Source organism: Physella acuta, unplaced genomic scaffold, assembly GCF_028476545.2.
Source record: "Physella acuta isolate Inbredline_101_S28 unplaced genomic scaffold, ASM2847654v3 ptg000813l, whole genome shotgun sequence".
Lineage (NCBI taxonomy): Eukaryota > Metazoa > Mollusca > Gastropoda > Physidae > Physella > Physella acuta.
The window spans coordinates 56,083-83,438 of NW_026732331.1; the positions used below are offsets into that span (position 1 = coordinate 56,083).

The 27,356-nt window shown below is 39.3% G+C and overlaps 1 protein-coding gene across 1 annotated transcript in view; it reads left to right on the top strand.

Annotated features, from left to right (window-relative positions):
• Positions 1-2,009: 2,009 nt before the first annotated feature.
• LOC131951451 (uncharacterized) overlaps positions 2,010-27,356 on the top strand; it is a 61,555-nt gene continuing 36,208 nt past the window's right edge. The window contains exon 1 of the mRNA XM_059313868.1: positions 2,010-2,341. Coding sequence (XP_059169851.1) covers positions 2,307-2,341 — 35 coding nt within the window. The 5' untranslated portion in view covers positions 2,010-2,306. The remainder of the gene's footprint in view (positions 2,342-27,356) is intronic.

Consider the following 27,356-nt stretch of genomic DNA (forward strand, 5'->3'; position numbering starts at 1 on the left):
ATAATGTAAGTTAGTCAATTTAACATTGTAAATGGTATTAATGACTTGTACAATACAAAATAGCAGTTTAAAAACTAGTAGTTTCCTGTTTTAGAAAAGCAAAGCTGTTAGAGATAGGTACATTATATTATAGTCCAAATATATTTTAAATAAAATATACTAAAGATGAATTTGGTTTATTTATTTTTAATATAGATCTACATCACAGATGTTTCGTTCGTCATTTTGTACATGTTCTACAATTATTGCTTGCCCTCAACTTATATCCAACTTTATTTTATGGTCTCTTTCTGTGAAACAGAAAAAAAAGTTATGTTTTTTGATTAGCAGGCCTACTCAGTGGCGTACCTAGATTGGGCGTCACCGTGACCCCCCCCCCCCCGTTTTTCGTTTTTCTTCCAGACTTTTTTCTGCGGGGGGGGGGGGGCACTTGAAATTTTCGGGGGGGGGGGGGGGGGTAGACTTTCTTCGGGGGGGGGGGGGCGGACACTGTTAAAAGTATATTTCTATATAAATTTCATTTCGTTCGGGGGGATTCGCCCCCCCCCCCCCCTCCCGAAAAGTTGCATGGAAGAAACTCTGCTCCCTCCTTCAACACTTCAGCCTCCCAGTCCCAACCAAATACCAAACTTCAAATATCAGCCCCACATCCTTCTTATTATATGCGATTTTATTGAGTTATTTCCCTTTAACGGAACCAAATATTTTAGCAAATAAATAGAAGTTGCAAGCTAGGCCATGTTGATTATGTCCAGAGTTTCTTCCTGGCATCACTTGACCCTCCCCCCCCCCCCCCTCGGAAGTTTGTCTACCCCCCCCCCCCGGAACGAAATGGAATTTATTTTGAAATTATATACTTTTACCAGTCTCCACCCCCCCCCCCCTTTCCGGAGATAAAAGTCTGAAAGAAACCATCGCTCATCACTAATTAATTTTTATACTGCTAATTTTAGCAAAACCTGTAAAGATTAAAAATAATGGCTAACGTTCAAGTAAATCAATTGTTTAATTTGTTTCAATTTTTTCACTAGTTTTTCAAAATCGCAGAAACAGTTGAAAACTATCAAAAATATTTTATGCTTGTGCGTTTGTTTTGTCGAATTTTCTATGCTACAACTATTCTGAAACATACTAGATCTATGTGTTAGTGATGCTAATTCTGGCTACACTCTTCTGTCTTTGCAAGGGGTATATTCTGTACCCAGAGGCGTAGCGATGGGGGGCGGGGGGTGCGGACCGCACCGGGTGACACCATTTAGGGAGGGGGGGGTGACACCAAGGCAAAAAATAGCAAAACATATAGAGAAAAATGATAATTCCACTTAATTAAGTGATTGATTCGAGTGTTAAATAGTGTTTTAAGAGGTGCAAATCCAAAGTTTGAAGGGGGGGGGGGGGTGCAAATCGAAAGTTTGAGGGAGGGGGGGGGGGAGGGTGCAAATTGAAAGTTTGTCCCAGAGAAGGGTCGCTACGCTTCTAGGGGGTGCCACCATTAAGTGCCGCACCGGGTGACACCCGACCTCGCTACACCACTGTCTGTACCTCTGTCTACCTATGGTATTTAAATAGCACCTGATGTCTAATACTGCTATTTCCAAACCCTCGACAAAGCTAATCTAAATTATTGGAATAATTATCTTATAAATGAGGTTTAGACACAGTATATGGCTAGCTGGCACATGGCTCTACTTGTTTGGTATTTCAAATGGCATTTTATTTTTAAAAAAATTCAAGTTACATAAACTGACCTTCCTCATCGGATACCACTCCAGCATCACAATCCCCCAACCCCTCAGATATCACGTGATCTTTTTATTAAATCACAAATTATTTCTTTAAAAAATCAACCCCAGTCTGTATAACAATTTACGGCAAGTGTAAACAGCCAACCGGATGTATATATTTTTATCCGTGTCATTGAATCTAGTCCTTGACTCATCCGTTGTTGTTGTGTCGCCCCTCTCATAAGCCAAGCGCTCAACTTTCAGACAAGGCACTCGGTATCTGGCTCAAGTGGTGAAGATGTCACCACACAGTGTTTGCTCTGGTTTCTACCCTCGCCTCGTTATCTTTGTTCAGTCAATGTGCCTATACTCCATGCGTTTATTTAGTTGATCCTGGTTGATATGGAATCTCATTAGATAAGTGATTGCCTTGCGGTGGTGGTGGTCATAAGGCTGACCATGGATGGTGGTCCCACACTATTGCTGGACTCAGATACAGATACTTTAAACCAGTGGATTTTAACATGATTTTGTCAAGAGAGTACGAGACGACTTGCGTGTATTAAATAAAATACATTAAACATGAACTTGTGTTCAGTAATTAGGAAGCACATTCTGTAAGTACATTTCGAATACAAAGTTAAGTGTGTGTGTATGTGTTTGAGTGTTTTGTCCACAGATGGTAAGTTTCTGGTATTCTACAAAATATCATGGCATGCTATGTGATGTGTGTCATTTTTAGGCATTGATATATACTTGAAACTTACTCGCCCGCTTCCTGTGCTGCCCGAGGCGGTGTGGTCGAGTAGGCATATCACTGCATATCAGAAAGCTTCGAGTTCGGTTCCCAGTGTTCAGTTCGTAGGACGACTCTTTGTTCACTGAGCTTCAATGAGTACCTAGCTCGAAAGTAAAAAAGTCGTGGTGTACGTCACAGGCCCTACAAACCATCAAGTTAGACGTCATCTGCCTCAGTGACTGTCACATCTGAATGAAATGGATCTTTAGTTCACATAGACAGCTGTAGTAGACAGAGGATGTGTTTCTTCATGGTCAAAAAACCTTCCTCGACAACGCATTTGATCGTATTAACAAACGGGTCGAGTTTTCTAGTAACATTCAAAGTCATCTTCTGTCACACTGGTGACAACATCCAACAGATATCACGGGATCTTGTGACCCATGTGAACCATGTCTACGTCAGGGAGAAGAACCCTTAAAAAAAACATTTTCATGATTTTGGTCGGTTCATCAGCCCATACTTTCATTAACATCCTCAATGTCTCAGCAACGATTGCACCACATAACCAACCACTTCGAACACCGCCTCTATTAACTAGTCGAGAGGTAGAATCTGATTGTGTGGGGGTGTAATTTTCTTTTCACTTAGAAGTTTTTTATTTGTGTGCCCCACAGCGTTAGTTTGCTTTAGTATTACAGTTTTCAACATTGGCTTTGTGAGGACTGATACAGATTTACAATAGTAATACTTTTTTCTTACATGTAGCCTAATTTCATGTCTATAAGATGGTTTACTTATACATAGATCTAATACAAAACGGCTAATTAAAAATTTATTTTTAAACCTGAAAACTCACTACACCATCTGAGGCATCGTGTGAATTCAATTCACGTTGGCATTTTGTGCGATCTAACAAAGATTCTGACGTTATAACAACACTATAGGTCTCATATAGCGGAGTACTGAAGAAAATAAACGTATGTTGCACTCTGCCAGGTATGACCATATCAAATGAAAGGCAATTTATAACACGATTATTATGTGTATTGTTAACAATAAGAACAAGTAATTGTTTATGTGTATCAAAAAAGTCTTACGGAGGCGCAAAAATATTTATAGCCGTTCCCGCGCTATGTTAAAACAGTCTGTTTCCTGTTGTGCTGTGTAATAGTGTCCATTGTTTTGATTATGTCCGATCCTAACATGGTGGTTAAATGACTCAGACAGTTAATGTCGTTGTTTTTTTTATTATGATATTAATCTCTCTGTGGCCTAATTTATGTGATAATAAATAATATAAAGAAAATAGTAAAGCATGACCGAATAAAACATGTATAATAAACTTTGTTATGCACTAAAGATGAGTTAGGTTAGCCTGTCGTCGTCGTCGTCCCCCCCCCCCCCCCCCTGGGACATAAGCTGCTGAAAAGAGCTTTCCAGGCATTTGTCCTGGGCTAGTCTCTCCAACTGTCCCCATGTGTATACAATCTTCTTGTTGTCTTCTTTCATGTCACGTATCCAGGTCTTCCTTGGTCGGCAACTTTTTGCCCTGTGGATTCCTGTTGGGGGCCTGTCTTTTTAGGCTGGATACAACTTCCTGAGTGTGGCCAATCCATCTTTCTGCGGCATGAGTTTATAAATGATTGTATTTTCTATTTGTGGCAGTTATTCTCCATGTCTCAGCCCCACAGAGTAAAACAGCCTTCACTAGTGCGCCGACTGAAGACCCAGATTTTTATTCCAATTGTCAAATCTCCCGAACCCCACATATTGTTTAGCTGGTTCAAGGCTTCTATGCATTAAAAATAAGTTTTAGAAAATTAAAAAAAAAACAAACCTTAATAGCGAAAGAATGAAGCCGTTTTTAAATTTAATTTAGCGCGTTTTTAAGACTTCTTTATGTGAAGGTTTTTATGCCTGCTTTACTTTAAATGAAGTTGGATGAATTGATATCTTCATATGCTGCAAGTTTTTATTAGCTCTCTAGCTGAATCCGCCCCATAAACTCAACACATGTCTGAAATGGATGGGCCCAGACTGAGACACCCAAACATCAAAATTTAAACCTGACATTTCCCTCCAGTGAATGTGTCCTAACCCTAACCATTCAGGTTAACTGCCACGCCTATTCACATTGATTCGCCACACCGTTTACGTCAATCAGCATCGTGTCCGTTTTAATTTACTTTCTTTCCTTTCTTTTCTTTATCTCACTAGGGGAGATAAAACAATCGTTGACCGTGGGGTGGGGAAGGGGGATGGATGGGTTGGAAAACAAACCAAATTAGAACTACTGGCTGACATCAAAGGAATTGTGACTGTACATAACCATCAGCAGACGTGAAGCAGTCGTCATCTGATTAACCTTGCCTCAGCGACTACCAATGTAATGTAGTTTGAAGCCAACAGCTCTGCACACAAATAAAGCGATGTTGTTCACTGTGAGGAGATTTCGTCAACCAGTCGTTTCGTATTTCTTGTGTGTGAACTCGATATCCCAAGGGACAGACTTTGGTTTCCTTTTGTTTAAAAAACATCTTCTTGTCGCGTTGCCTGGGATTTTTATTTGTTCAAATAACTGGCGCTTGAGTGGAGGTTCGCATTTTTGTGGACACGCATGACGTCAGGCTGAACTTCGCAGACGATAATGGCGTCACCAAAGGACCACTGGAAAGGTGTTCCCCTCAACAGAATCAGGTTTGATTTTTACAGCTGTTTGTTTGAAAATGTTAGCAGTCACTATTGATTTTTTGCGATCGTTGAGTGCGGGTTCGTCAACAATCAAGTTGATAATCGCGTGAGCTTAATGTTCGTTGTTGTGTTGTTACTGTTTCGTGTTGCGCTTTGTTGTCGCTGTTTGTTGTCGCTGTTTGTTGTTATGTTTACTTGTTTGTCTCGTGACCACGTGACCCTATCAAGCACCACGTGACGCCAGCCTGTGACCATGGTCCATCCACCAAGGACCAGTGTCAAATGACACCAGATCTCATCTGATATAGTCTGTTTTCTGAATTTACAGATGAAAAAGATTTTTCAATTTCTGTTAATTTAATAGCATTTATAATGCTTATATTCTCATATTTTATGTTCGTATGGAAAATTTTAACTAATAAACTCAATCAAATAAAAGTATTGGTAACTATAGCTTTTGCTAAATAAATCTAAATATTGATAAACATCCCAATAATAGTTTTGAGTCTTCTTAATTTTAAAATTTTATTGTTTAAAGTCTTTTTATGTTGTGAAGAGTCCACTTCACCAGATAAGACAACTGTCTAAAACAAAAGTTTCAACTTTTTGGTCATTCGTTATCCGGGGTTGTCGCCCCGTGTAGGGACTTGTATGCAGACGACAAGCTCTCGTCTGAAGACCTGTCAACGGCCGACATTTTCACCATAAGGAAATGAAAGTAAGGGCGAATTAAACGTGGCTTAGTCGCGACAGGTTTTCTGTTTTCCTTGCCACCATGGAAGCTTGTTCGGTATTTCAATGTTTTATCTAGCTTTGATTCTAACCTGTGGAATACACTCGTATGTTATATTGATGCGCATATTCATATTATTAGTACACCTATCTATAATGTTAAACGTGTGAAAATGTATCTCAGAATTTTAAAAAGTTGTGTTTTTTCTTTTCTTTTTTTAAATAAAAGAAATTATTTAAAACATAAAATATTTGTATACAAGCGCCGATGGATTAAACTACTTCTGTATTGTTTTATTTGTACAGTGTTTATCGGCTGCGATAGAAAGCGATGTAGTTTTAACACCAGCAGGTAATATGATGCAATGAAAGAAAGCGGGGACCACGCCAACTGTCCGATTGATGTCGCCGTGGGCAATCGACCGTGTGATTTATTTGTAAACTGTAGTTGTACTGGTGTATCTAACACAGCGTCAACACTGTCGCAGGTTGTGTTCAATACAGCCTTGAGTGTGTTGGTATATCTTCTGACAAGGTGATCTATTTGTATAATTTGTCAATGTGGCAAGTTGCGTCCAATATAACGTGTGTTGGTATATTGGAGGTCTGTTTTGTGATCTATTTGTCAGGTTCGTTTTAAGGTATCCGGCAGTGCATTCACAATGGTGCAGGATGTGTTCAATATAACAATCTGTCAGTGGTGTGTTCTGACAATGTGATTTACCTGTGAACTGTAAGCCTACTGAAATACCCTTCACACTATGCAGCGTGTTCAAATATTCCAGATTTTAAAGTTGTGTTCATGAATCGTTAAGGTTAATTTGTGTAAAGGTGATCAGCAAATTAATTAAGTTTTTCTCCGACAGTACAATTATCCATTATTCATATCGTATTCTTACAATGTTACGAGTGTTCTTGGTTCATTATGTAGAGAGCCTTACATTGAGGAAGTAATCGTCGGTAGCTTGTGATACTTGTCTTGTTGTATTAGTGGCTTACAGCCACTTTTTCAACAATCGGTCGTTTTGTTTTGCATTAAACTTTATTCAAATGATGATACCTACAGGTGTACATTTTCTTAAACTTGGATCTCCCCGAGCCTTATTACTGCATCTATTTATAGAACATTATTGCCGACACCTACTTATAGAATTTTATTATTGCATGCATCTAGTTTTTGTCTGTATCCAACACGACATACACTAACAATCAACAATACCACGTCTAATTGAGAATTTTTAAAAATATGGCAAAGAAAGCAGCTCCACCCTTTACACTATAATAGAAAGGGATCAAATTTGGAGCGGAAATAAGTACTGAACACCGGAAATGTTTGACACGGTGTCGCCACAATTAATAATCCGAAAGTGGTGCCCCACTTCAGTTTCTGCCTAACAAAGTTTATTTTCTTTGATCTTTCGCAGAACTGATCTTTTGATCTAACAAATCTTGATTCATCTTATGACAATAACTTATTTTTATGTATAAAAAATTTCAAACAAAATATTATCTAGAAAATTTCAGCCAAAACCTATACGTTACGTCATTCAATTATTCCTTGGCTTATGTTTACATTACACCCCCCACCCCCCGTCCCCTACACACACACGTTTATGCCTGAAGAATGGTTAAAATGTCTCTGCCCTGTGTAACTTTCAGCAGACGTCGTCACCCCAGTGTTAAGTTTGGCGACCTGCGGCCATTGTGTCCACCTCAGGTCAGTCTTGTATGTGCCATTCAAACACAAACTCTGTACCAAACTTCAGCGCTGACGTAGTTTTTTTTTAAAGATTGGGTCACCTAGTTTAGAGTCCTGTAGCGTGTATAAAAGAGTCCTCTGGTAACTCGGCACGGTGTATGAATACAAACTTCAACCGTCGACATTTATAAAGGTAATAGTCACCAACATCTTATGTTGTATTGTGTATTTTATGTAGAAACAGCGAACTCAACAGTTCAGTTTGATACCACGTCCTTTGTTGTTTAAAAAACCTACTTTTTTGTTCCGCTGCCTAGTACGGATCTTTAGTTTGAAACTTTTAATCAGAGGTTCTTCCAGGTATCTCTTGGAGGCGGGAGGGAGGCTCTGCCCCCTTTAGATTTCTACCCCCCCCCCTCAACCGAAATAAAATTTATATAGAAAATTTATACTTTTACCATGTCCGCCAACACCCCCCCCCCCCTTTCGCAAATTACCGCATGGAGTTATTGTCCATATTTTGCGGATTTCGATGTCCCTTATGTAAAGCCACCTCTTTGTTGGAGAAGGCCTGTTTATTGTTTTTAATGTCTATATATTTCTACATTTTAAATTAATGAAACATTTCTTACTTAAATTTTATAATTTGTAAAAATAATCATACGGCATTTTTTAAAAATAAATTGGGTTTTTGAATGTCTAATAAATAACTTATAATGTAAGTTGCCAAAAAGACTAAAAAAATAATTTGCGTTGAAATTGTAGCGTCATTTTAATGACAGTTACCGTACCACGTTTAAATCCAAGTTATTAAAATAGAGGAAGGAAAAAAATGTGCCCATTTAACTTGTCAGACGCCATTAAGTTGTAAATTAATCAAATCGTAAACAAACCGTTACCTGAGCTGCAAAGGTCATCAGTAGAATGTTATTGTTAGCTGACAGGAAGTTGTTAACAGCGGTTGTTTCCCTTGCCTTACACACTGGGCAGACGAACTGACAGTAGAAAATTAGACTGTCACCACCGCCATCTTGGTATTCGTGATTTTCATGTCCATTAATTAAACTCATTTTAGACTATATCTAAAATATTCCGCAGCGTCATTTCAAAGTCCTGATTACTATTTTAAATTAGAAAGAGGAAAGAAAAGTTTATTTTTTAACTTATTTTCGAAAAAAATTCTTCTAAAAAACCACGTGACAACTCGTTTTTCCGCATTGTTTACATAACTTTGCTGTTATTAATTATTTAGTTAGCAGTTCCTATAATAACAGCAAGCTCCATATGACATCATATTATTTTTTTCGTCATAAGATTTTGTTTTACCGATTCTGATGTATTTTATCGTCTACTTTTCATTTGTTATATTATATTATTATGTTGAAGTCTCGTGAATGGATATACAGTTGTCTGACTTTTTCAAGCTTAAGAGTTTAAAGGTCATCCATCAACGATGCCACACCTTTAAAACGATTTTTATCCCCCCCCCCCCCCCCCCAGCGTCACACAAGTTCGCCCAACCCCTCCCCGCCCTTCCCCCTAAGACTGTGACGTAGTTATGGACGAGCCGTTAGTAGAAACGACAGGACTGAATAAAAGACACGGTGCTCTGAGCAGGAAATCTTGTCCGTTCTAATCTCGTTGAAGCTGTGCCCTAACTTGACGAATCAGCAGCACTCAGTAGCGTTGTCATGGCAACACATCTGACCTCTAGTGTTCACTGTCACACCCAGTCTTTTAATTATTTTACCGAGCTAAATTAGTTTGAGCCAAACTATTTTTGTATCTAAACAATTAATGTACGTTTTTTTAAAAAAAAAACAGAAAATAATTGTAGACTTAAACAGCTTAGTAATGTGCTGAATTGTTGAATTTCTGTACGTCTAAATTATTCCACAAATCAACCCGGACGTCCATTCACGTGATATAAAAAAACAATCAGGACAAATGGTCCTCTGTCGTAGTTGTATTCTAAACATATTTCCGTGAATGATTTAACCTCAATGGAAATGATGAATGGCTGGTATTAGCGCTTGTTGGCTGTCGTGGATTGTCTAGTTTCTATGACAAGCCAAGTTGGTTATGTTTTATATTTCTATGGGAGGTTGTTTTGGTCATGCTTTTACAATTCTGTTAGGACGTGTTGGTCATATTTTCAATTCTGTGAGTTCGTGTTGGTTACGTTTATAACTTTTGAGAAGTCATTAACACTATCCTCCTCAACACCACCCGACACCTCAGCACAGCTCCACTCAAACTTCCCCACCCCAACCACACTATCCCCAACACTTCTACACGACCCTTCCCTACACCTCTACATGACACTCTCTCCACACACCCACATGACACCCCCATATGACACTCCCCCACACCTCCACATGACACACCTCCACACCACATAACACTCCCCCACACCTCCACATGTCACTCCCCAACACCTCAACACAGCACTCCCCCACTTCCCCACGTGACACTCCCCCACACCTCTCCGACAAAACACAATTCCACACAACCCTCCCCACCTCACCCCACACAACCACGTCTAAAACATCTGCTTGGGTTGTGGCCCTTTGCTGACAAATGTTTTCTCCCCTCTTTTCCCGCTTGTCTGGGTTGTCCCCCTTTCTCAAAATAAATTTCAATCAATCAGACAGCAAGATGGCCCAGGTCTTCTAAAACCTGTGACATCACCCCCACATCAGGTGCGTTACCAACCATCAGACGACATTATTTCACCACAGTTCTGGTGCCAACCCCACCAAACTCTAAGACAACACCACCTTACGATGAGGATAACACTAGAACCGTTGGTTAACGAGAAGACTAGATATCGTCAGACAAGATTTATTCTCCATTTGTCTCTACCGCAGGTTTTTCTATCAAATTACACTTGGAATGTATGGAGGCGACACGTATGATGGATATGTTTGTTGTCATGCGTTCAGAATTTTCATCTACTTAACACAGCTGCGAAAACTTTTGCCGTGGTATACTTTATAGGTCACCATCAGTTTATGAGTTTAGTTAGCTGTTTATAATCAAGGTGTTCTGAACTAAGGTCAGTTTAACCTTTGTTTTTGGTGTTTAAAGCCGAGCGTAACTTTAGTATTAATGTTAATTTTAGCTCAGTCTGGTGTTTCTTCTCATAACGGTTAACTTTAGACTAGTGTTTCTCATAAAGGTTAAATTTAGACTGGTGTTTCTGATAACTGTTAACTTTAGACTAGTGTTTCTCATTAAGGTTAACTTTAGACTGGTGTTTCTCATAAAGGTTAACTTTAGTCTGGTGTTTCTCATAAAGGTTAACTTTAGACTAGTGTTTCTCATAAAGGTTAACTTTAGTCTGGTGTTTCTGATAACTGTTAACTTTAGACTAGTGTTTCTCATAAAGGTTAACTTTAGACTAGTGTTTCTCATAAAGGTTAACTTTAGACTGGTGTTTCTCATAAAGGTTAAATTTAGACTGGTGTTTCTGATAACTGTTAACTTTAGACTAGTGTTTCTCATAAAGGTTAACTTTAGACTGGTGTTTCTCATAAAGGTTAACTTTAGTCTGGTGTTTCTCATAAAGGTTAACTTTAGACTGGTGTTTCTGATAACTGTTAACTTTAGACTAGTGTTTCTCATAAAGGTTAACTTTAGACTAGTGTTTCTCATAAAGGTTAACTTTAGACTGGTGTTTCTCATAAAGGTTAACTTTAGACTGGTGTTTCTGATAACTGTTAACTTTAGACTAGTGTTTCTCATAAAGGTTAACTTTAGACTGGTGTTTCTCATAACGGTTAACTTTAACGTCGTGTTTCTCATGACGGTTAACTTTAACGTCGTGTTTATAGCAAATTTATAAAAGCGTGGTGTTTATATCTAACTTTAGATTCCTCATGCGAAGAATTATGTAAGAAAGTAAGCTACATCACACTATCTCTGTAAGTGTGTAAGCCACACCATCTCTGTAAGTGTGTAAGCCACATCATCTCTGTAATTGTGTAATACACACCACACCATCTCTGTAATTGTGTAATACACACCACACCATCTCTGTAAGTGTGTAAGCCACACCATCTCTGTAAGTGTGTAAGCCCCACCATCTCTGTAAGTGTGTAAGTCAGTCACATCACACCATCTCAGTCTACGTTTCACTTAAACTGGCGCCTGTTTTTCAACACATTAATTGATTAATTGGCACAATAAATCTGGCCAGTAAGTGGCTTTAAGCCACATTGTTGCCAGGTACAACTTTACAGCCGCTCTCTCGTGGGTGTGACGAGAGGAGCCCCAAGTTCCCCACATGCACCGATAAACTTGACATGACATTGACAAAATCGAAATCGCCAAAAAAATGTGTACAGTGTTAGTTTAATTGGCTGTAATTCTGTTACGAAATTTTATTCACATCAGCGAAACTGTTTGTTTCCTCATGTAGAAGTTCGATTTAATCATGTGTAACTGAGGTGTATTCACCCAATTTAAAATTCGGATTGCGTAATAAGGAAGGGAAATTCTCGTTATCGTCTGCTTGGCTTCTGCCAGTTTGTGACAGCTGAGTGCGCGATCTCAGTTCTGCTTCTTGTGCCGCCTCAGTTCTACTTGTTGTGTTCTAGAAATCAAATTACTGTTAACAGTCAGGATTTTAAAAAAAAAAAACGTTTTTGATGAGATGAACTTGTTTGTTCTGGAAAGTTCTTTCACTTGCACGTGAGGACGATACCCTGTGCCGGAGTGGTCGTCTGCGTCAGATAAATGTGTGACACCAGACCGGTCGTCTGATTCAGGTAGCTGTAGACCCGACCAATCCCATTGGTTGAGCTCGACTTACTGGGGATTCCCGTCGTTCTTCTGAAGAGGACGGATGGGAAAAGGTGGATTGGATTTAAACTGGTGATTCTCCGTGTCAGATGTGGTCTGGTCACGTGATGGTCCTCAGCTGAGTCACCTGGTCACGTCATGTCCTTTAGCAACAGGTCCAGCTCCCTGAAGCGGTAAGTGTCTCCGGCTGCTTACATGTTTACTTCCGGTGGAGGGGCTTTTGAATTACAAGGCTAGGGTGTTGTCATGGTGACGGTGTTTTGTCTCCTGAGTTATCTCTCTTGGTGTTGCATGATTCGTGTGTGTGGTGTTCAAGTGTAAACCTACAACTAGAATATTATGTTGCATTGTTTCAGATCACAGAACTTCTAGCCTCCTAAGCTCCAGAATTAGCTCTCTAAGCTCCAGAAATAGCTCTAAGCTCCATATACTTTTTAGTTAGCTCTAGTTTTTGGCTCGGTTTAAACCGCGTTCCTTTTAAGCCATTGCCTATTTTTAATAAAATTCTATTTCAATCAAAATATTACTTTTAAAAGCTTATTACAAACCTAAATAAACAAAATGCTGCTAGTTGATTTTTCAAACTTGTTCAGAAATAAACCACTTTTTTCGATCTAATGAATACTTATTCAGGATCCACATATGCCTCATTACGTCATACATCTATATAATTTTTTTATGAAATCTTACATAAAACTAATTATAGCCCAAAAAGACAGTGGGAATTTTCGTAAAACTGGATTGAAGTAACGTTTGTTTTTGTCAGTTGTCATGCACAATTAATAATTATCTAAATAAGGTAGGCTTGCAAAGATTTGAACATTCAATTTGTTGCTTATAAAATTACAATGCGTGTGTAAGGATTTGAAAAGTTAAAATAACAACATGATTGTTTATAAATTGACAGGGATTTGAAAAGTTAAAATAACAGCTTGATTGTTTATAAATCGCGACGATGCCGGCAAAAATTTTAAAAAGTTAAAACAAATCATGAAATTGTTGATGAAATTAAGAATGTTTGCAAATTTTAGCAATCTATAGATAACTGTTTTTTTTAAAAAAAAAAGCAATGCTGGAAAGGTAGTTCAGAAACAATCTGTTGATTGCTCGGTCGGACCTATTTAACTAACGAACGTCATCGATTCAGACCAGTCCCTAACATCCCTGGGTGTACCGGAAACACGTCATCGTCACGTGACCGGGGACAATGGCCAGCGGCTGATGCCACACGCAGAAGTAACCAGAGCCGTTGTCGTCTGCTACTGGTTCAGATCCTCAAACGGTGCCAGGCTATTGTTTTCATCCACTTGAGAGAATAACATAATAACGTCTCGTTTTCAGACATTTCTGTTGTTTTATTGTGTGCTTTTTATAATATATTTTGGGATGGGGGGGGGGGGGGGGGGGGAGGCGTTATGATGTGTTGCACGATAACGTAGTTTCTAAAGTTTAGATTCTAATTTCATCTAAACAAATGACTGGAGATAAGAAAGTTTAGATTCTGAACAAATGACTGGAGATAATGAAAGTTTAGATTCTAAACAAATGACTGAGCACCAGTAGAATCTTGAGATAATGTAATCGCTGACTGAACAAATTGTCAACTCTCGTATATGTCTAGTTATTGTTGTAGTTATTTTAGTGGTTGTTATTTCAGTAGTTGTTATTTTAGTAGTTGTTATTTTAGTGATGACTTGAGTTCAAAGTAGGAAGGGGAATATAGTGAAGAATAACAAAATGGGAAGTGCATGAGGGAATAAAAAGTCCTCCGCTAGGGAATTAGGAATTGACATGAAGCTGTAATATATTATAGAATAATATAACACAAGAATCGATTGCTATAGAGACCTCTATTCCACCGGTTAGAAGCTTTACATTGCAGTCAAAGTAAGAAAAAAACTTCCTTTCAGTAAAAATATAAAGGTTTTATCATTAGAAATTTGGCGCCCCCGCCCCCCCCCCCCCCTTTCGAATATACATTCCAGAAAAAAAAACACCCCACAAATATGTACTTTAGCAAACTAAAGTATATGTTCATTTTCCTTATAAAAATCGTGTTGACATTTTGCTATTTAGTCCACGTTGTCTACTATCTGGCAGTGTTTCTTCCAGACTGGAATTTATTTATTTTGGGGGGGGGGGGGGGGCTAAAGTTTTCGGGGGGGGGGGGGAGGGGGCGGACACTGTTAAAAGTATATATTTTCTATATAAATTCCATTTCGTTCGGGGGGGGGGGGTAGACTTGAGATGTCTGGAAGAAACTCTGCTATCTGGTAACTTATATACAATTGAATATAGACTCTAGTAATCATTTTGTTTATTTTAATGTCCCTTAATAGCTAATGGGGTTGGAAATGCGATATTCTTGATTTGTAAACGGAAATTAATTCACCCGGAAAGATCTAGAAAGAAACCGCTCCATTAGAGTGGGATAAAAAATTAGTCACAAACTTTGACAAGAAACCTACCCACCTACCTACCTACAGATCTACACTATGACCTAAGTAAAAAGTTAGTTAAAATAAACAGAAGATAGAATAAATTAAGGACAGGGAAAGAATCAGGAGTCAGAGAGTACAAATGTGGGCAAAAAAAAGGAGAGGAAAACACTTGCTTATATCACGCCGACATGTTTGTTGTTCTGATGTCATCAACACAAACAACAAAAAAAACATTTTTGTTGACAGTCGTCACGCTTGACTGATTTCATCACTAGAGGCCCAAGTGTACTTGTAGCCTGGAGGTTTGCTGTGTTGTGGGTGCATGTGCACCTGCGCACCTGTGTTGTGCTTGTCTGCTCTAGGATATTTAACCTGCCATTTTCTCTAGCAGGTCAATAGAAGAAAGTCAGCCAGTTGTTTTTGGTCGCTTGACTTAAGACACTTTTGGCGTTGACTGATGGCAAAAAAAAAATCGCGATCTCTTGCATTATTTTTAACCCGTTACAGTGGGAAACGACCGTTACGCTTTAGTTATCATCTAGGTCATCGTATTAAATGACATCATCAATCTACTGGAGATGTCAGAAAAAAAGAGACAATTGTTTGTACATTCTGGAAAAATTGACTTAATCCTAACCCGGGAATATTTGTAAACCGGAAGTTGAGGAGAGATTTGCTGAGCCCCAATGCAACAAAAAATACGAACTCGCACTTACTAAGGGAAACAATACATTCCAAGCAAAAATACAGAGCATATGGTCGTAGAATTCCCTGACTCCACCAGAGTTTCTTCCAGGCACCTCTTCCAGAAAGTCTACCGCCCCCCCCCCCCGAACGAAATAGAATTTATATAGACAACATATACTTTTATCAGTGTCCGCCCCCCCTTCCCGAAAATATCAAGTGCCCCACCTCCCCCCCCCCCCTCCTTCGGAGAAAAAGTCTGGAAAAAACACTAGAGTCCACTCAGCTCTTATGGGTACCTTACTTGATTCGGGGAAATAAAAAAAGACGTGTCATATCTAAGCTCTTTTATAAATCATAAGGTAAGAGAATCTTTTCTTTAACGGTTAATTAAATACAAGCGCTTTTTACTTTTTTAAAATTTAAATCCCTGAGAGACAAAATCAATTAGCGTTCAATAAAGACGGGTGATGGGTAGATGAAGTAGAGTTGGTCTGAAGCGCATACAGGCCTTATAAGCGCGAGTCGGCTATATTTTTTGCTATTTTTTTCCTTGGTGTCACCCCCCTAAATGGTGTCACCCGGTGCGGTCCGCACCCCCCCCCCCCTCGCTACGCCTCTGAATGCAATCATGACCTCTCGTGTTTACATTTAATTATTAAGTTTTGTCATTTTTTGCACATTGTTTACAAAAAAAAAAAATAAACATCCTTGTCATGTGATCTGTAGCCACCAACCACTTGTGTCTCCAACCAAAACATAAGGGGAATGAACTCAGTGCCAGATGAGAAGATTATCCGTGCTAACCCTTCTTTTCCCGCTATTATCTGTCCTTGTTGAGCGCCGTGCTACGGGGAAGGGTGGGGGGGGGGGGGGGGGGAGCTACTTGGCTGGTAGCTAGAGGCTAGTGGAGGGGAGGCTGTACTAACCGTCCATTACACTTCCTGTTTGATTGTGTCCATTATTTTTATTTACACGCTCACGAAACCAGGATTCGTCGTGCGTGTCTCTGTTCTTCTATGACGTCAGTGTGTTGATCACGTGTAACACGATAGAAATTTAATATCCCCCCCCCCCGCCTATACACGCCAGATAAAATAAAAATAAATATTTACTTAGAATTTGACATACAATGTTTATAAGGCTCTAATTTCTAGACCAGTTATAGGCCACCCTCTATAAACATGGCCATACATCTAGACCAGTACAGGCCACCCACTGTAAACAGGTCCATACATCTAGACCAGCACAGGCCACCCACTGTAAACATGGCCATACATCTAGACCAGTCCAGGCCACCCACTGTAAACATGGCCATACATCTAGACCAGTCCAGGCCACCCACTGTAAACATGGCCATACATCTAGACCAGTCCAGGCCACCCACTGTAAACATGGCCATACATCTAGACCAGTCATAGGCCACCCACTGTAAACAAGGCCATACATCTAGACCAGTCATAGGCCACCCACTGTAAACAAGGCCATACATCTAGACCAGTCATAGGCCACCCACTGTAAACAAGGCCATACATCTAGACCAGTCCAGGCCACCCACTGTAAACATGGCCATACATCTAGACCACTTACAGGCCACCCACTGTAAACAAGGCCATACATCTAGACCAGTCCAGGCCACCCACTGTAAACATGGCCATACATCTAGACCACTTACAGGCCACCCACTGTAAACATGGCCATACATCTAGACCAGTACAGGCCACTCACTGTAAACATGGCCATACATCTAGACCAGTCCAGGCCACCCACTGTAAACATGGCCATACATCTAGACCAGTCCAGGCCACCCACTGTAAACATGGCCATACATCTAGACCAGTCCAGGCCACCCACTGTAAACATGGCCATACATCTAGACCAGTCCAGGCCACCCACTGTAAACATGACCATACATCTAGACCAGTCCAGGCCACCCACTGTAAACATGGCCATACATCTAGACCAGTCCAGGCCACCCACTGTAAACATGACCATACATCTATACCATAGGCCACCCACTGTAAACATGGCCATACATCTAGACCAGTCCAGGCCACCCACTGTAAACATGGCCATACATCTAGACCAGTCCAGGCCACCCACTGTAAACATGGCCATACATCTAGACCAGTCCAGGCCACCCACTGTAAACATGGCCATACATCTAGACCACTTACAGGCCACCCACTGTAAACATGGCCATACATCTAGACCAGTCCAGGCCACCTACTGTAAACATGGCCATACATCTAGACCACTTACAGGCCACCCACTGTAAACATGGCCATACATCTAGACCAGTCCAGGCCACCCACTGTAAACATGGCCATACATCTAGACCAGTCCAGGCCACCCACTGTAAACATGGCCATACATCTAGACCACTTACAGGCCACCCACTGTAAACATGGCCATACATCTAGACCAGTCCAGGCCACCCACTGTAAACATGGCCATACATCTAGACCAGTCCAGGCCACCCACTGTAAACATGGCCATACATCTAGACCACTTACAGGCCACCCACTGTAAACATGGCCATACATCTAGACCAGTCCAGGCCACCCACTGTAAACATGGCCATACATCTAGACCAGTCCAGGCCACCCACTGTAAACATGGCCATACATCTAGACCAGTCCAGGCCACCCACTGTAAACAGGTCCATACATCTATACCATAGGCAACCCACTGTAAACATGAGTAGTATATTAGGTCAGTTTTGGTTATCATGGGTGAGCAGGAGCAGGAGGTGGAGCAGGAGCAGGAGCAAAGGATATATAGTAAAATACTCCCCCAGCCTGGGACAATGACATATAGTAAAATACTCCCACCACCAGGCGCAGCCTGCCGCAGCCTGGGACAACGAGATATAGTAAAATACTCCCTGGGGGAGGTGGAGGTACACCGACATATAGCAAAATACTCACCCATCTGGGTGAGGGTGGGTGAGCAGGTGGCGCAGCCTGGGACAACGAGATATAGGAAAATACTCACCCACCTGGGTGAAGGTGGGTGAGGGTGGGTGAGCAGCCTGGGACAATGAGATATAGTAAAATACTCACCCACCCTAGGGTGGGTGAGCAGGTGGGGGAGTAGGTCAGTAGGTCACCACCGGTGACCTTGTGACGTAATTAGTAACATTATGACGTAATCATTGACCTAGTTACGTAATTTTAATGTATTTTTTAATTAGTTTTAATGAGTTTTTAAATTTTTAATTAATTTTTGACCTAGTTACGTAATTTTATAATTTTAATTTTATTTTATAATTAGTTTGAATTTTTATTATCGAGTTACGTAATTTAATTACTTTGATTGTTTAATTTGTTTGTTTACTTGTTGTTTAATTTAATTACTTTGTTTATATTGTGTAATTTTTATTAACGAGTTACGTAATTTTAATTTTTAAATTTTTTTTTTTCAAATTTTTAAATTTTTTAAAATTATTAATTTAATTTGATTATTTTGTTTACTTTTTTAATTATTTTTATTTTGTTTATTTTTAATTTAATTTTATTTTATAATTAGTTAAATTATTATTAACTAGTTACGTAATTTGATTTTAATTACTTTTGTTTATTTATTTATTTGATATATTTCTTTTCTTTGTTGTTTAATGTTGTTTATTTATTTGAATGTATGTATGTTTTAAATAAAAGACTAACACTAGCATGTACTAGAACAGTCTTTGTATAGGGACCATTCGCCAACACAACGAACGTTACAAACATAGAACATTCATTAAAGATAACGATCAGCCACAGCTGTTACGTATCGACCCGCCCGCGAAGTTTTCTCACCGCTACCCGTTTTAATGGGAATGTATTGATCGCAGCCGCTGGCCCATCACACCTAATTAAATTTCTGTTATGCTTCACCGAGTTTCCCCCGCTCGGTTGACAGCTGTGCAACAGCTGTTGTGCGACAGCTGGTGGTGTAATTAGGTTGACCAACCGGACATTACCTTGTTGGTTTTCTAGTACGCGTATGCTACACGTATATACACACACACACACACAATCACAGAAACTAACTTTCTTACTTTTATATTAAAAGACAAGTATGTGTTATTGTTTTGTTACTTGTCCCCGAAAGTTATGTAACTCGGTATCCTGTATAAGATATATGACTGGAAGCAAAATCAACCATTTAAAACGATGTTAATATTGATCGAACCCACTGACCATCAGTATGAGGGTCCACCTATGTGTAATTTTTATTAACGAGTTACGTAATTTGATTTTAATTTTTTTTTTTTTTTTTTTTAATTTTTAAATTTTTAATTTAATTTTATAATTAGTTTAATTATTATTAACGAGTTACGTAATTCGATTTTAATTTTTTAAATTTTTAAATTTTTAAAATTATTATTTTTAAATTTTATTTTTAATTGTTGTTTACTTGTTGTTTAATTTAATTACTTTGTATAATTTATTTGTTTGAAATTCATTTTAATTAGTTTGCTTTTAATTTCTTTGTTGTACGCCGTTTAAAATAAAAGACTAACACTAGCGTGTACTAGAAAGTGTCATTGTGTATAACATCCATTTAACCACAGCTGTTACTTATTAGTGACAGCTTGTACTTATCGATCCGCCCGTGATCCTCCCCGGCGCTCCCCGTGGTTGCTTAATAGCGGGCTCACTGAAGCGATCACAACAGGTAATTAATCGAAGCCATTAAGTCCCTCTCCGCGTTAAGTGTGGCGACAGCTGGTGCTGTAATTAGTCACGGCTCTCGGCTTTTTTCATTAGACTACAGCTGTACATGAACTATGTTCACATATCGTACGCCCGGTCATTCTTTGATCAAATTAAAAAATTTTGTTTCCACATGTCCTGCGAACCGTCCCTTGCTATGTATGAAAGATTAATGGTTGTAACTATTCGCTTATAGCGAGGGTCAGCGAAAACAAAAATATATTTAAGGGTCGGAATTTTCTTTCAACCACCGTTAAGTCAGGTTTTGAGACGAAACGAAGTCTCGGTAGGTTCGTGTTTTTTAATGGGCGACAGGGCGACTTGGTGCGTTGGTACGTAGGTATGCGTGGGTAGACATGTTTTTTACAAGTCTGGAAAAGTAATTAAGTTTTTTATGACCGTTCCGATTTTCTTTTGATCTGACCACCATTTGACCACACTGAGCCAGATAAATTTAACAATTGTCGCAGCGGGGTTTATTTTAAGTGCACCCCGTGCACGCTTGTTTACATTTTAAAAGACGTGTCGCGTGTCTTCCCCTTACGGCTTCCCTAATAGAGAAACGAGAGGAAAGACAACTGTTCTAAAATTAGAACAGCCTTGTCTACAGACACGAGTATCGTCCCTTGTGAAAAAATTCGCGTCAGAATCCTTAACTAAACAGTCAATTTCTTTAAAAAGTTAAAAAATAATTTAGGAAGACAAGGGTTAACAAAATATATATCTTAGTCTTGCAGCAGATTACCTTCCCATGTTCGCTTTAGTATTACAGTTTTCATCAATCTTCTTTTTTGACTTGAACTTCTTTAATTTTTTAAGAAAGTTTACTTATACATAATACATTACGTCTAATGACAATTTTTTATTTTTACCACTCAATGTATTTTCTTTTTCTATAGCTTACATTGTCATCTTAATTTTTGATCACCTTAGGTGGTGGTAAGGTGGTAAGGTGGTGGTAAGGTGGTGGTAAGGTGGTGGTAAATTTGCTTAAGATTATAAACTTCAAGTTTTAAAAAAGCAACAACATTATAGTACGTCGTGTCAAAATGACACACAGTTTAAAATGTCTACATTTAAATTTCACCAAAATAAGGATGTATAAACTAAATATGATATGACGTTAGCATACATATCATTCAATCTAATCATTCTAAAGTACAAATCAATAATTTTTATTGATTAAGGGGCTGGGTGAGTTATTTTTATTCGGGTGCGCAGGGAAGGATTGGAGATGGTTGGGACAGATTTTATACACGAGTCGGTGACGTTTTCACCGAGCCAGGGTTCGAGGCTAGTCCATGTATGTTTTAGAATTGTTAGGGGTCCAGTCTATAGTAGGGTCGGTGGAGTTTTGTTAGCACTGAGGCAGGTTGGAACGTTGGTACATACATGTTTGGGAATTGTTGGTAGCCGAGTTCATACTAGTGTCGGTGAAGGTTGGTTTTGAACTCGGAACATGTATGTTTTAGAATTGTTGGTAGCCGAGTTCATACTAGTGTCGGTGAAGGTTGGGTTTTGAACTCGGACCATGCATGTTTAGGAGTTGGATGCGGTAGAGTTTACACTAGGGACGGATGTGTTTTGGTTACACCGAGGGTGGTTTCAAAGTTCGTACATGCAGCATTGGAATTGTTAGGGGCGTGTTCATACTAGGGTCGGTGAAGTTTTCACCGAGAGTGCTTTCGAACTCAGAACATGTATGTTTTGGAAACGGTAGGTGTAGAGTCCATACTAGGGTCGGTGAAGTTTTCACCGAGGCAGGTTACAAAGTTGGGACATGTATGTTTAGGAATTGTTGGCAGTCGAGTTCATACTAGGGTCGGGGAGGTTTGTTAACACTGAGGCAGGTTACAAAGTTGGTATATGCATGTTTAGGAATTGTTGGTAGCCGAGTTCATACTAGGGTCGGGGGTAGGTGTAGAGTCCATACTAGGGTCGGTGAAGTTTTCAGGTTACAAAATTGGTACATGCATGTTTAGGAATTGTTGGTAGCCGAGTTCATACTAGGGTCGGGGGAGTTTCAGAGTTGGTACATGCATGTTAAGGAATGGACAGGGGCTGTGTTCATACTAGGGTCGGTGAAATTTTCACCGAGGGTGGTTTTAAAGTTACTACATGCATGTTTTGGAAGTGATAGAGGCCGAGTCTATACTACTGTGGGATGGTTTTATTTTCACCGAGGCAGATTTCAAACGTGGACCATCCCTGTTTCGAAGTTGGTCGGGGTAGAGTTTACACTAGAGTGGGACGGTCTTTGTTTTCAACAAAATTGGTACATGGATGTTTGGTACAGGACTGTTTTGGAAATGGTGAGGCAAAGTTAAACTAGGGTCAGGGGAGTTTTCAACGAGGCTGGTTTTGAAATTCGGCCATGGATGTTTTGGAGTTGGATGGGAACGTTGTCACTTGTAACATTAGTTAAATACAGATACAAGTTTGTCTGTTACTTTGTCTGTCCAAGGGAATAGTGTGGGTAGTGGTATGGTGTGTTTATCTATCGGTTGTTTAGGGATGGGGTAGAGCGGCGGACAAAGTTGTCGATGTAGGTAGGGCGCCTATGGTATTCATTACGGAGTGGTGTCTACAAGTTACATATCTCAGTCTGTTGAAGTAGTGTCTAGGAGTTGTGATATTAGTTGAATAAATATTTGTCTGTAGGATTGTCCTACAGCCTTTGCCTCTTTAATGGAATAGAATGGGTAGTGGTACGGTTGGTATTGAGGTTAGGGATGAGAGAAGGGGAAAGGGGTTGCGGACAAATGGAAGGGGAAGGGCGAATAGTGATAAAAATAACTCACCCAGCCCCTTAATCAATAAAAATTATTGATTTGTACTTTAGAATGATTAGATTGAATGATATGTATGCTAACGTCATATCATATTTAGTTTATACATCCTTATTTTGGTGAAATTTAAATGTAGACATTTTAAACTGTGTGTCATTTTGACACGACGTACTATAATGTTGTTGCTTTTTTAAAACTTGAAGTTTATAATCTTAAGCAAATTTACCACCACCTTACCACCACCTTACCACCACCTTACCACCTTACCACCACCTAAGGTGATCAAAAATTAAGATGACAATGTAAGCTATAGAAAAAGAAAATACATTGAGTGGTAAAAATAAAAAATTGTCATTAGACGTAATGTATTATGTATAAGTAAACTTTCTTAAAAAATTAAAGAAGTTCAAGTCAAAAAAGAAGATTGATGAAAACTGTAATACTAAAGCGAACATGGGAAGGTAATCTGCTGCAAGACTAAGATATATATTTTGTTAACCCTTGTCTTCCTAAATTATTTTTTAACTTTTTAAAGAAATTGACTGTTTAGTTAAGGATTCTGACGCGAATTTTTTCACAAGGGACGATACTCGTGTCTGTAGACAAGGCTGTTCTAATTTTAGAACAGTTGTCTTTCCTCTCGTTTCTCTATTAGGGAAGCCGTAAGGGGAAGACACGCGACACGTCTTTTAAAATGTAAACAAGCGTGCACGGGGTGCACTTAAAATAAACCCCGCTGCGACAATTGTTAAATTTATCTGGCTCAGTGTGGTCAAATGGTGGTCAGATCAAAAGAAAATCGGAACGGTCATAAAAAACTTAATTACTTTTCCAGACTTGTAAAAAACATGTCTACCCACGCATACCTACGTACCAACGCACCAAGTCGCCCTGTCGCCCATTAAAAAACACGAACCTACCGAGACTTCGTTTCGTCTCAAAACCTGACTTAACGGTGGTTGAAAGAAAATTCCGACCCTTAAATATATTTTTGTTTTCGCTGACCCTCGCTATAAGCGAATAGTTACAACCATTAATCTTTCATACATAGCAAGGGACGGTTCGCAGGACATGTGGAAACAAAATTTTTTAATTTGATCAAAGAATGACCGGGCGTACGATATGTGAACATAGTTCATGTACAGCTGTAGTCTAATGAAAAAAGCCGAGAGCCGTGACTAATTACAGCACCAGCTGTCGCCACACTTAACGCGGAGAGGGACTTAATGGCTTCGATTAATTACCTGTTGTGATCGCTTCAGTGAGCCCGCTATTAAGCAACCACGGGGAGCGCCGGGGAGGATCACGGGCGGATCGATAAGTACAAGCTGTCACTAATAAGTAACAGCTGTGGTTAAATGGATGTTATACACAATGACACTTTCTAGTACACGCTAGTGTTAGTCTTTTATTTTAAACGGCGTACAACAAAGAAATTAAAAGCAAACTAATTAAAATGAATTTCAAACAAATAAATTATACAAAGTAATTAAATTAAACAACAAGTAAACAACAATTAAAAATAAAATTTAAAAATAATAATTTTAAAAATTTAAAAATTTAAAAAATTAAAATCGAATTACGTAACTCGTTAATAATAATTAAACTAATTATAAAATTAAATTAAAAATTTAAAAATTAAAAAAAAAAAAAAAAAATTAAAATCAAATTACGTAACTCGTTAATAAAAATTACACATAGGTGGACCCTCATACTGATGGTCAGTGGGTTCGATCAATATTAACATCGTTTTAAATGGTTGATTTTGCTTCCAGTCATATATCTTATACAGGATACCGAGTTACATAACTTTCGGGGACAAGTAACAAAACAATAACACATACTTGTCTTTTAATATAAAAGTAAGAAAGTTAGTTTCTGTGATTGTGTGTGTGTGTGTGTATATACGTGTAGCATACGCGTACTAGAAAACCAACAAGGTAATGTCCGGTTGGTCAACCTAATTACACCACCAGCTGTCGCACAACAGCTGTTGCACAGCTGTCAACCGAGCGGGGGAAACTCGGTGAAGCATAACAGAAATTTAATTAGGTGTGATGGGCCAGCGGCTGCGATCAATACATTCCCATTAAAACGGGTAGCGGTGAGAAAACTTCGCGGGCGGGTCGATACGTAACAGCTGTGGCTGATCGTTATCTTTAATGAATGTTCTATGTTTGTAACGTTCGTTGTGTTGGCGAATGGTCCCTATACAAAGACTGTTCTAGTACATGCTAGTGTTAGTCTTTTATTTAAAACATACATACATTCAAATAAATAAACAACATTAAACAACAAAGAAAAGAAATATATCAAATAAATAAATAAACAAAAGTAATTAAAATCAAATTACGTAACTAGTTAATAATAATTTAACTAATTATAAAATAAAATAAAATTAAAAATAAACAAAATAAAAATAATTAAAAAAGTAAACAAAATAATCAAATTAAATTAATAATTTTAAAAAATTTAAAAATTTGAAAAAAAAAAATTTAAAAATTAAAATTACGTAACTCGTTAATAAAAATTACACAATATAAACAAAGTAATTAAATTAAACAACAAGTAAACAAACAAATTAAACAATCAAAGTAATTAAATTACGTAACTCGATAATAAAAATTCAAACTAATTATAAAATAAAATTAAAATTATAAAATTACGTAACTAGGTCAAAAATTAATTAAAAATTTAAAAACTCATTAAAACTAATTAAAAAATACATTAAAATTACGTAACTAGGTCAATGATTACGTCATAATGTTACTAATTACGTCACAAGGTCACCGGTGGTGACCTACTGACCTACTCCCCCACCTGCTCACCCACCCTAGGGTGGGTGAGTATTTTACTATATCTCATTGTCCCAGGCTGCTCACCCACCCTCACCCACCTTCACCCAGGTGGGTGAGTATTTTCCTATATCTCGTTGTCCCAGGCTGCGCCACCTGCTCACCCACCCTCACCCAGATGGGTGAGTATTTTGCTATATGTCGGTGTACCTCCACCTCCCCCAGGGAGTATTTTACTATATCTCGTTGTCCCAGGCTGCGGCAGGCTGCGCCTGGTGGTGGGAGTATTTTACTATATGTCATTGTCCCAGGCTGGGGGAGTATTTTACTATATATCCTTTGCTCCTGCTCCTGCTCCACCTCCTGCTCCTGCTCACCCATGATAACCAAAAGTGACCTAATATACTACTAACATGGCCATACATATAGACCATAGGCCACCCACTGTAAACATGGCCATACATCTAGACCAGTCCAGGCCACCCACTGTAAACACGGCCATACATCTATACCATAGGCCACCCACTGTAAACATGGCCATACATCTAGACCAGTCCAGGCCACCCACTGTAAACACGGCCATACATCTATACCATAGGCCACCCACTGTAAACATGGCCATACATATAGACCATAGGCCACCCACTGTAAACATGGCCATACATCTAGACCAGTCCAGGCCACCCACTGTAAACACGGCCATACATCTAGACCAGTCCAGGCCACTCACTGTAAACATGGCCATACATCTAGACCAGTCCAGGCCACCCACTGTAAACACGGCCATACATCTAGACCACTTACAGGCCACCCACTGTAAACATGGCCATACATCTAGACCAGTTATTGGCCACCCACTGTAAACACGGCCATACATCTAGACCACTTACAGGCCACCCACTGTAAACATGGCCATACATCTAGACCAGTCCAGGCCACCCACTGTAAACATGACCATACATCTATACCATAGGCCACCCACTGTAAACATGGCCATACATCTAGACCAGTTATTGGCCACCCACTGTAAACATGGCCATACATCTAGACCAGTCCAGGCCACCCACTGTAAACATGGCCATACATCTAGACCAGTTATTGGCCACCCACTGTAAACATGGCCATACATCTAGACCAGTTATTGGCCACCCACTGTAAACATGGCCATACATCTAGACCAGTTATTGGCCACCCACTGTAAACACGGCCATACATCTAGACCACTTACAGGCCACCCACTGTAAACATGGCCATACATCTAGACCAGTCCAGGCCACCCACTGTAAACATGACCATACATCTATACCATAGGCCACCCACTGTAAACATGGCCATACATCTAGACCAGTTATTGGCCACCCACTGTAAACACGGCCATACATCTAGACCACTTACAGGCCACCCACTGTAAACATGGCCATACATCTAGACCAGTCCAGGCCACCCACTGTAAACATGGCCATACATCTAGACCAGTTATTGGCCACCCACTGTAAACATGGCCATACATCTATACCATAGGCCACCCACTGTAAACATGACCATACATC